The sequence below is a fragment of the Callorhinus ursinus genome, unplaced genomic scaffold (genome assembly GCF_003265705.2).
Source record: "Callorhinus ursinus isolate GAN/ISIS: 27379988/994484 unplaced genomic scaffold, GSC_fseal_2.0 scaffold13, whole genome shotgun sequence".
In the NCBI taxonomy this organism is placed as follows: Eukaryota; Metazoa; Chordata; class Mammalia; order Carnivora; family Otariidae; genus Callorhinus; species Callorhinus ursinus.
This window is the reverse complement of record NW_027397075.1, coordinates 3,695,070-3,705,832: the sequence shown is the minus strand read 5'-3', so window position 1 is coordinate 3,705,832 and position 10,763 is coordinate 3,695,070. Positions and strand designations below refer to the sequence as shown.

The window sequence follows — 10,763 nt, the reverse complement described above, 5'->3', positions numbered from 1 at the left end:
AAATATTACTATTTGTGTATGTTTATCTTGTTTCCAAAAACTTAGCCTTATTAATTTTAATACCTTTCATGTGGATGTGCTTGCATTCTTTTTGCTTGCATTTTTATATAGGCAATTATAGTGTCTGAAAAAGAAAGTTTTGTTTCTTCTGTTTCAGTTCTTATGCCTCATTTATTTTTCCTATCTAACTAGGCTAGGATCTCTCAAAGTGGAGATGACAGGCATCCTTGCTTTGTTCCTGACCTTAATGATCAGGTACAGAGGTTCAACAGTAAATGTTGAATGTTTGCTCTTGATTTTTGATAATTACTCTCAAGAAGGTTAAGGAAATGATTTTCTATTCTTAATTTGCTAAGAAAAAAAAAGACATATATGTGACTGCTAATTTTTTCAAATGCTTTTTCTGTATCCATTAAGGTAATCCAACAGGTTTTTTTAAATCTGTTAATATGGTATATTATATCAATAGATTTTCTGATACTGGGACATTACTACATTTTTGAAATAAACCTCATTTGTTTGCAATGTATTTTAATATTTAGAATTTTTGTACCTGTGTTTATAGGTGAGCTCACTCTAGAATTCTTTTACTGTACCATTTTAATCTAGTTTTGATATCAAGGTCATATATTGTCCTCATAAAATGAGCTCTGAAACAATTTTTATGAAATAAGGATTATCTGGTATTTTGTTAAAGCTCACCTATAAAACTGTTTGGGCCTGATGCCTTTGTGGGACTAAGGAGGAACATAAATTTTTATATTAAGAACTCAGCTTTTGGGGTGCCTGGGTGGCTCAACTGGTTAAGCGGCTGACTCTTGGTTTTGATCTCAGGGTCCTGGGATTGAGCCCTGAGTCAGGGTCTGCACTCAGTGGGGAGTCTGCTTAAGGATTCTCTCTCTCCCTCTCCCCCTCTTGGAATTTGTATATATGATATGTGTAAGTTTTTGTAATGATTATTGATTTTTTTTTATTTCTTAAGTACATTTTAGTAGTTTACTTCTTAAAGAAATTTATCTCTTTCAACCAATTTAAAAAAACCTACCTGTATTTGTATTATGTATCCCTTTTCATTCTTAATATTACTCATGAGTGCCTATCCTGGTGATTCTTGAGAGTTTTGCCTTCTTTATTAGTATATTCCTCCCAAGGAATCAGCTTGTGGTTTTGTGGCTCTCCTCTATTGCTTCTGGGTTTTCTATTTTTTATGCTGTCATTATTATTTTCTTTTTTCTACTCCACAGGTTTTATCTGTTCTTTTTTATTTTTTTTTTAAAGAGATTTTATTTATTTATTTTAGAGAGAGACAGAGGGGTGGAGGGGCAGGGGGACAGGGAGAGAAAGAGGATCTCAAGCAGACTCTGTGCTGAGCATGGAGCCCGATGCTGGTTTGATCTCACAAACCTGAGATCCTGATTTCAGGCAAAATCAAGAGTCAGATGTTTAACCAACTGAGCCACCCAGGCACCCCATATGTTCTTTTTTATTAAAGTCTTTTGAGTTGAACACTTAACCCATTTTTTTTTTTTTACCATTTTAACCATTTTTAAGAGTATAGTCAGTGGTATTAAACTCATTCATTTTTTGCAGCCATCACCACCATCCTTCCCCAAAACTCTTTTCGTCTTGTAAAGCCGCAAATCTATACCTATTGAACAATAACTCTCTATTCTCCTCTCACCCAGACCCCTGGCAACCAACATTCTACTTTCTAGCTCTATGATATTTGACTCCTCTAAATACCTCGTGTAACTGGAATCACACCATATCCGTCTTTTTGTGACTGGCTTATTTCACTTAGCATCATGTCCTCAAGGTTCATCCGTGTTGTAACATATTGCAGAATGCCCTTCTTTTGAAGGCCAAACAGTATTCCATTGTATGGCTAGACCATGTTTTGCTTATCCATTCATCCTTACCCACTTATTTTTAGTCTTACATTTTTTTTAAGAGTCAGTTGGAGTTTATTTTTTTATTTAAATTCAATTAATTAACATATAATGTATTATTTGTTTCAGGGGTACAGGTCTGTGATTCATCAGTCTTATATAATACCCAGTGCTCATTTCAACACATACCCTCCCCAATGTCCATCACCCATTTTGTTTAATGCAGGCATTTATGGCTACACATTTACTTCCACCAAAACTTACAAGTTTTGATATATGGTACTCTCATGGTTATTCGGCTCTAAATATTTTATGATTTTCATTCTTACTTCCTTTTTCTCTCATGGGCTATTTAGAAGTTGATTATCGATAATAACTTTTTTAAAAAAAGATTTATCCATTCATTTTGAGAGAGAGAAAGAGTGCCTCTGTGGGTGGAGGGGCAGAGGGAGCGAATCCTCGAGCAGACTCCCTGCTGAGAGCAGAGCCCAATGTGGGGTTCAATCCCTCGACCCTGAGATCACAATCTGAGCTGAAACCAAGAGTTGGACACTCAACTGACTGAGCCACCCAGGCACCCCTATTGATAACTTTTTAAGGACACTTACTACCAGTGGCTAAATAATTTTCTCAAACAGGTAGGCCATGCTACACTTTTCCACAAGCCAAATGGATACCAAAAATTGCCCCAGATGACATCTTAAAAGCAACAACAAACAACAAACAAACAACTCATATCCTATAGGGTCTTTCCTACCCCTCCTGCCATACAAAACACCATATCAGTGCAGTAAAGGCGTCAGTATAAGAAAGAGGCTAAGTCTGGATTCAATTGCTGACCAGGCCACTTGGTAAGTGTGGGACTTGGAGCAAATCATTTTTTGCACCTCAGTTTCATCCTGTGTAAAACAAGGCCGACAAAATAGTATCTGTTTCCCACAGTTATTAGGAAGTGTTTAGCACCTAGACCTCATTAAATAAACTCTTACTAATTTTTATCAATCTAGCTGCTGATTTTACTTTGTACTTTCAATGCTGCCCTGCTGTGTTAACCCCTGAGTTTCTGGAAAGTAGAGACCCGTGTTCCAAACAGCTTTGTTATAATTGTGTTATATATATAAACTGTGTTATAACTGTGTCCAAAGTACGTTCCTGTCTCTCTCAAGTTCATGCAAACACCTACGGAGTTGACACGGGGCACCTGCGTAACAAGACTGTCCCATTTCATAATTCCAGTTACACACGCAGAAGCAAACCCTAGAGATTCTCACAAAAATGCACTCGACCCAGCCCAGAACCCACAGATTCAAGTCCACACTCAGGCTTCTGCACACTCGCCACCAAAGATGGATCCACCGCCCACAGCTAGAGATGCGCTCACCAATCCCACTCAAAACCTAGCAGCCCTGACAGATCACAAGCAGCATAGCGTGCCCTGGCAAAGCATCACCACCGGCTCCAGCATGAGCAGGGGCCTTGTTTTTTTACTTCCTTTGGTTTGGTTCTATTTTAGTTGTTGTTTGTCTGTTGCGCTTCTTAGAGTTATCATCTGCCCCTCTTTCTCTCTACCCAACCCCCAAGCCCCCCCCTCCCGCCTCCATTGCGCATGCGCCCTGCATCCCTCCCCCTGCAGGGTACCAGTCGGCGCTCCCCGGCCCTGGCGGCGGAAGAGATGGAGCAGCGTCACGAGCGCCCGGCCCCTTAAAACGCTGCTGGCTGGAGCCGCCTCCCTCCCTGCAACCCGCGGCGGGGATGGAGTAAAGGGGGGACCCGTCGACCTGCCCGCGGGGATCAGCGATGGAGTTAAAGCAATCTTTGTCCACCCATCTGGAAACCGAGAAGCCTTTGAGGCGCTATGGGGCGGTGGAGGAGACGGCGTGGACAGCAGAGGGACTGGGGAGAAGTGAGTACTCGGCTGGAAGGGGGGCACAGCTGGGGATCCGTGCGCTGGAGCCGGTGGTCGTGGGAGCTCAGGGGATCGCGGGGAGCGCACCAAGGGGAGCGCCCCCGCAGCGGGGCTTTCACCGCGGGGCGGATGCGCAGCGCTGCGCAGCGCTGCGCTGCGCAGCGACGCGCTCTCCCGCGAACCTTTTGTTAAGGGGGACCCTCCAGGCTGGGCTTCACCGGGAGGCTCAGGAAATCGCGAGGCAGCAAACCGGGAACCTGGGGGTGAACTGGGTAGTCCCGGATCCGTAAGCTCGCAGCTGGTCTTGGAAAGTAAGGTCTTTCCCGCAGCCGAGCGAGGAGAGTCGGTTCTCCGCCCGGGATGCGCTAGGACGCTGGAGCGGTTGGACCATCCTGGAAAGCGCCCACATCCCTGGAGAGGGGGGAGTGTCCGCTGGTTTCTGCCGTGTTTCTCCCCCGGGCACGAGGTTCAGGGCACACCTGAAATTCCCAGCGTTTCTTCCCCCGCCTTCTCCTGGGTCTCGGGTGGGAGGGAAAGGGTTAGGGGAAGGTTAACCCTGTGCACACCCTTCTCCTTTCTCCCTTGACTCATTCAGTCTTTGGTTTGGGTATAATCCTAGAAGGCACTTCTGAAACGCGCTGACTTTATTTGCTGAGTCTCTCTACGGTATTTAGGTGTCAGCAGTGTTTACAGATAAATGAAGGATTTTTGTTTTTCATGAATAGGACGCCGCGGTTAAAACTCCTGCTTTCAAATAGAGAGGCAGCCGCAAGGGCCCCAGGGGCACCAGCCCTCCCTGCAAAGCCAGGGCTCTTTGTGGTGCCCCTGCCTTTGCCTTGCACACCCTAGCACGGTGCCTCCTGCTGGGCTGGGAAGGGCCTCTTACCTTTCTCAAGGACCCTCAGCTTCCTGCCTTGGCTCTGGGTAACCGTGCTCAGCACCAATAGCAGAGCTATGTTGGACCAAAGTACTGTGAATGTGTGTATGTGTGTTTTTGTTTGTTTGTTTTGTCTTGACCTGGTAGAAAATTGTGTGGGTGTGCATGCGTGTTTGTGTGCTCTTTCTCCACACCTGTTATGACAAATTCAGAAAATCTTCCTAGAATGGCTCAACTGTATTCTGGTTCTCAAGGGTTCAAGCTGAAATCACAATCAAATGTCTTAGTTCTGCACCTGGCACCCACGGTGCTCCCAACCGCTTTCCTTTTCTTTCTCCTTTTAAAATCTGGGTCCTTCCTCCTGGTTCCTCCTTTGAAAACCCTTTTTGGCTTTGGTACTTTGGCATGACACCCAGGCTGAGGGGCTCTGCTTCCTACAAGCTCAGAAAAATCCCCACAATGGCTGCCCTGTATTGATAGATGGCCATGCACCAGGTCCTGTGCTAAGAACTTTAAGTGCATCATCTCATTCAGTCCCCACAGCTACCTACCGGGGTGAATCCTGCGACTGCCCTTCCACAGTTAGAAAAACCTGGGCTTGCTAGGTGCCGTGACAATGAAGCTTCAGAGTCAGGATTTGAACCCAGAGCCCCTCTCTGCTTTTAACATGAAGGTTTATTGCTTTTGCAGTTTCAGGAAGCTCTCTCAATCTGTTGAGAGTCCCAGAACACACACAAATAACGTGGCCACCCTGTTGGTCTCTTGAGCCCCCAGTGGCCTTGAAAGAATGCTGGGTCTTTGCAGAGTAGAAGCCGTGTTCAAATATGCTCTGGGTTTGAATGCTGGCTCTGCCCCTCGCTGGCTATGGGACTGACTTGAGGCATGTTTCGAAGCCTTACTCTGCCTCTGTTCTCTGAAATGGGGACGATAATAGGACCTACCTTATGGCTCCATTGCAAAAACTCAGTAAGAAGATATATGTCAAGCTCAAGGTAAGTGCTCAGTACGTGTCGGCTGCTTCGATTATTTTATTACTACAGCTGTAGAAGCAACAGATTCCATCCTTCCATCCTTCGCAAGGCTTTGCATAAAACAACACTTTGGACTCAAACTGCCGTGTTGGTCAGTTCCCTAATAATTCTCTTACAGCTTTTTATTTTGCTAGGACAGTTTTCAAATGTACAGGAAAATCACACCAAACACCTAATTTATAGCATTTTAGCTCCTGAAATTTTTTTCCTTCTGAGTCTTAGGCTGCAAACTGTTAAAAGCCTGGTAGAAAGGCTTTCTCATCTTCTCTGTTCCAAACCATCAAAGACTCTGACTTTTGCTTCCTGTTCACATACAAGACCACAGTTTCTGATCTTCTTTTGCAATGGATCGCCAAATCTGTTTTTTCCCCATTCAAACTTGAAATAGTCTTTTTTTAAAAGTTTTTTTTTAAGATTTTATTTATTTATTCACGAGAGAGAGAGAGAGAGAGAGAGAGAAGCAGAGGGAGAAGCAGGCTCCCAAGGAGCAGGGAGCCCGACGCGGGACTCGATCCCAGGACCCTGGGATCATGACCTGAGCCGAAGGCAGACGCTTAACCATCTGAGCCACCCAGGCGCCCCCAAACTTGAAATATTCTTAAGGCACTGATCCAGAGTCCCCCTTTTGAATCATAAATCTAGGATTGTTACCTTTAGAAAGCCTTTGATCTCTGGACTCATGTCAGCAACCTGACCTTTTTTTTAAGTCTTTTTTTTTTAAGATTTATTTATTTATTTGAGAGAGAGAGAGAGCATGAGCTGGAGGGGCAGAGGGAGAGGGAGAGAGAATCTCATGCAGACTCCATGCCTAGTGCGGAACCTGACACAGGGCTCAATTCCACAACCCCAAGGTCTTGACCTGAGCTGAAACCAAGAGTCAGACACCTAACCGACTGTGCCACCCAGGTGCCCCCTGACCTTTTTTGATCCAAGTGGCTTTTTTTGAACTCCCTCTCAACTTCCCTGGGATCTATGGATTCATACCATAACATGTTGGACCTCCATTTATTTATTAATGAAGTGTGAAAATCAGTACTATTGATTCTATGGAATAACAACTGCCTAGCCAATGAAAGTTGTAATGCATGAAATGCTGGAGGCAAATAAAAAGAGGCCCATTAAAAAGAAACCATGCTTGGAGCTCCTGGATGGCTCCGTTGGTTGACCATGAGACTCTTGATCTCAGGGTCAGGGGTTTGAGTGCCACATGGGGCATAGAGATTACTTTAGAAATAAATAAAAATTAAAAAAAAAGACATGCTTTAACTTCTACCTACATTTAAATATTTTATGTTAAACACTGTTACTTAAAAACAATTTTTTAAAAGATTTTATTTATTTGTTTGACAGAGAAAGAGAAAGCACACAAGCAGGGTGAGAGGCAGAGGGAGAGGGAGAAGCAGGCTCCCCAAGGCGGGGCTCGATCCCAGGACCCTGAGATCATGACCTGAACCGAAGGCAGATGCTTAACCGACTGAGCCACCCAGACACCCCTTACAAAGAATTTAAAAGGCGGGGGCGGGGAAGGGGCACCTGGGCGGCTCAGTCGTTAAGCATCTGCCTTCGGCTCAGGTCATGATCCCAGGGTCCTGGGATCGAGCCCCGCATCGGGCTCCCTGCTCCGCGGGAAGCCGGCTTCTCCCTCTCCCACTCCCCCTGCTTGTGTTCCCTCTCTCGCTGTGTCTCTCTGTGTCAAATGAATAAATAAAATCTTAAAAAAAAAAAAGGTGGGGGGAAGATTGCAGAACTGGTCATTGTCGGTATAAGTTGTATTATCTTCAATTTTAACTATAGTTTTTGGATGGAAGATATGTATAGTACAGCAGCGAAGAATGGGGGTTTTGAAATCAGATTAAATGGGTCCAAACCAGCTTTAACACTTTGTTGCTTTGTCACCCTGGGAAATTGTGTGTGTGTGTGTGTGTGTGTGTGTGTGTGTGTGTGTGTGTGTGTTTTAAGATTTCATTTATTTATTTATTTAACAGAGATAGTGTAAGTAGGCAGAGCGGCAGACAGAGGGAGAGGGAGAAGCAGGCTCTCCGCTGAGCAGGGAGCCCCATGTGGGGCTCGATCCCAGGACCCTGGGATCATGACCTGAGCCGAAGGCAGCTGCTTAACCGACTGAGCCACCCAGGCGCCCCATAATTTTTTTAAAGATTTTATTTATTTGTCAGAGAGAGTGAGAGCATAAGCAGGGGGGGAGCTGCAGGCAGAGGGAGATGCAAGCACGCTCTGCTGAGCAAGGAGACCGATGCAGGACTCGATCGCAGGACCCTGGGATCATGACCTGAGCCGCGGGCAGATGATTAACCAGCTGAGCCACCCAGGCGTTCCCCACCCTGGGAAATTGTTGAACCTCTCTGTGTGTCAGTCACCTCATCTGTAAAATGGGGATATGTTGGTTTGAGACTTTGGGAGCTTCCCCAGGGTGAAATTCAAAACCGGCCCCCCATAGGCAGAGAGGAAGGAAGGAGAGACAAAGAGTCAGGTCGCTCCAGATGGCAGGTGTAATAAGCAAGGAAATTTATAGGTGGTTGCAAGACCAGTAGAACTCCATACCTGCCCGCCAGAATCTTAAAAAGTTTTTATGGAGGCCTGAACAGGGTTCAGTTATGTATACTTCCAGATGGTCTCCGTAAGGACTTACTCTTTCAAGGCTGTGCCCTTGGAACTGCTCTCACTGTGAAAATGCTTGTACATTTCAAAGCCGGGGAGGGGGCGAGGAGTCTCCAGTTGCCGGTGTGGGGGGCAGCTCTTGGGTCAAGGGTGGTCATGTCTTCTCCATAACCTCCTCCAGCAGGATAATAATCATAATGACCACTTCAGGTGGGAGGATTAAATGAGACAATGTATAGAATGCATTTAGCACAGAGCCTGGCACACTGTAAGTGCTCAATCAGGGCTGAATAGTTGTCATAATAGGACATAAGCGGTTGGCGTCTGACAGCATGGGAGAAGGTTATTCCAAGCTCACCAGTTGGTTCTTGCTTGTGTCCATTGCTTTGTAAATTGCAGATAATGACTGTGTATACACCCCGGTTCCTCCTCATGGGAATGTATGGAGGAATGGCTTTTGAACCCTTGTAAACCACCTGATATTTTCTCCTTTGAGAAGGATTCCAAGCAATTGCTTCCATCCACCTTAGACATCATTTTCCCACTAGCAGTGAGTTAGTTTTCCTTTTCTTTTCTTTTTACTCAGTTGGAAAATGGATAGTGACATTTCATTGTGGTTAGATGTATGAAAATATTGCTTTCAACCAACTGTAATTAATTGAGAGAGACACAAAGACAAGGTGACTTTTGAAAAAAGCATGGAGCTTTTTAAAAGCACAGTTGTCTGTGGTCGTAGCCATTTCATGATAGGTTTGCATGTCCCCTAAAGGATGATCAAGATTTTGGAGAGGACAAATGCAGGGTGTGTGTGTGGTCGAGGTGGGGGTGGGGTGGGGTGGTGGACCGGGGAGGGGGGGATGGGGGGAGGGGCAGGGGCACAGCCGGGAAGAAATGCTCCTAGAGGTAAAAGTATTGGCAAAAGCACAGAGGTAGAAATAAATGTGCTGAGAGTGGGGGATTGGAATAAAGCAGAAAGCTCAATCACCGGGAACACCAGACGATTATTTAAGAGTCCAAGGGTGTGTGCTGACTAGCAAACAGATGGGTCCACTGGCCAATGTTTCAGGTATAAACAGTGGGGAGGCGTAAATAATATGGATTGCCGGTGATCCACATGATCGATTTTTGGCAAAGGTTTTGTGTTCCTCTGTCTGATTATGCTAATTTCATTATCTCAGTTTTATTTTGTTCTGTCATGATTTCTTTTTTTGAATGTACAGACTAGTATGTGCACTTTATCAGAAAAAATTGAAATTCATCTGAAATGTAAAAATAAAAAGTGAAAAATGACTGTAATCTGCTTCCCCCTGCCCCTCCCCCGTGCATTCATTCAGTAAATAGGTACTGAGTGCTCTGTGAGCTCCAGGAAGTGTTCTAGGGGCTGTGGATACAGTGTTGAGCAAGGCACACAGGGTTCCTGCCCATGGGGAGCTTCTGTTCAGGGAAGTGAAGGTGTCAGATAATATACAGGCAAACAAGTAATGTAGCTCAAATGGTAAGTGTTACATGGAAATTAACAGGGGAGGGATATTTCCCATCTGGTGGTGAGGAAATGCTTCTCTAAGAAGGTGACATTTTGCCAGTAAATGTCGGAGATCAAAAATTCAAAGGTCCTTGCTGTGTTAGAGGAAGAGACAGAAGGCCAGGGTGGCTGGCACCCAGAGAGTCAGGGAAGAGAATGGAAATGAATCAGAGGGGAGTCAGACTGGGTAGGAACTTGTAGGTTGTGGTTCCAAAAAAAAAAAGTACAGATTTTATTCCTTTTGCAGAGGAAGCTACTGCTGAGTGTTAAGCAGGAGACTAACATAAGCTGGGTTTTGTTCTTAAAAGTTCACATAGGCTCCTGGATGGAGAATAAGATCACAGGGAGTAAATGAGGATCAATGTAATTGTCTTTTGCTGTGGTCCTGGTTCTTAATCAATCCCGTTGATAAGTGGTAGGAATTTCTTTTTTTTTTTTTTTAAGATCTTTTATTTTTTATTTGACAGAGAGAGAGAGTACAGGAAGGGGGACAGGCAGAGGGAGAGGGAGAAGCAGGCTGCCCGCTCAGCAGGGAGCCCGAAGTGGGGCTCCATCCCAGGACCCCAGGATCACGACCCGAGCAGAAGGCAGACGTTTAACTGGCTGAGCCACCCAGGTGCCCCTGTTGTTTCATTTTTGCAAGCATTTCCTTCTTATGTGTTAACTGAAGGAAAAACTATTTGTGCTTCTTCTTGGTCTCTGATTAGTTATTAAACACTTACTAATAATAATAGTAGTTAATGAGTTCTAGCTGTGAACTTCAGCTTCTTAAATTCTCATAGCAACCCTATTAAGTCAGTTGAATTCTTATTCCCCTTTTACAGATGGGGATAGCTTCGGGAGGTTGAGAAACTTGCTGAAGGTCCCAAAGCTGGGATGTGGCAGAGCTCGAGCCCGATTCTAGACCTCTGCGACTGTCACC

At 44.9% G+C, this 10,763-nt stretch overlaps 1 protein-coding gene across 1 annotated transcript in view; it reads left to right on the top strand.

Moving 5' to 3' along the window:
* Nucleotides 1-3,515: 3,515 nt before the first annotated feature.
* Nucleotides 3,516-10,763, top strand: part of BMERB1 (bMERB domain containing 1) — a 114,234-nt gene continuing 106,986 nt past the window's right edge. Inside the window, exon 1 of the mRNA XM_025855588.2 lies at nucleotides 3,516-3,792. Coding sequence (XP_025711373.1) covers nucleotides 3,687-3,792 — 106 coding nt within the window. The 5' untranslated portion in view covers nucleotides 3,516-3,686. The remainder of the gene's footprint in view (nucleotides 3,793-10,763) is intronic.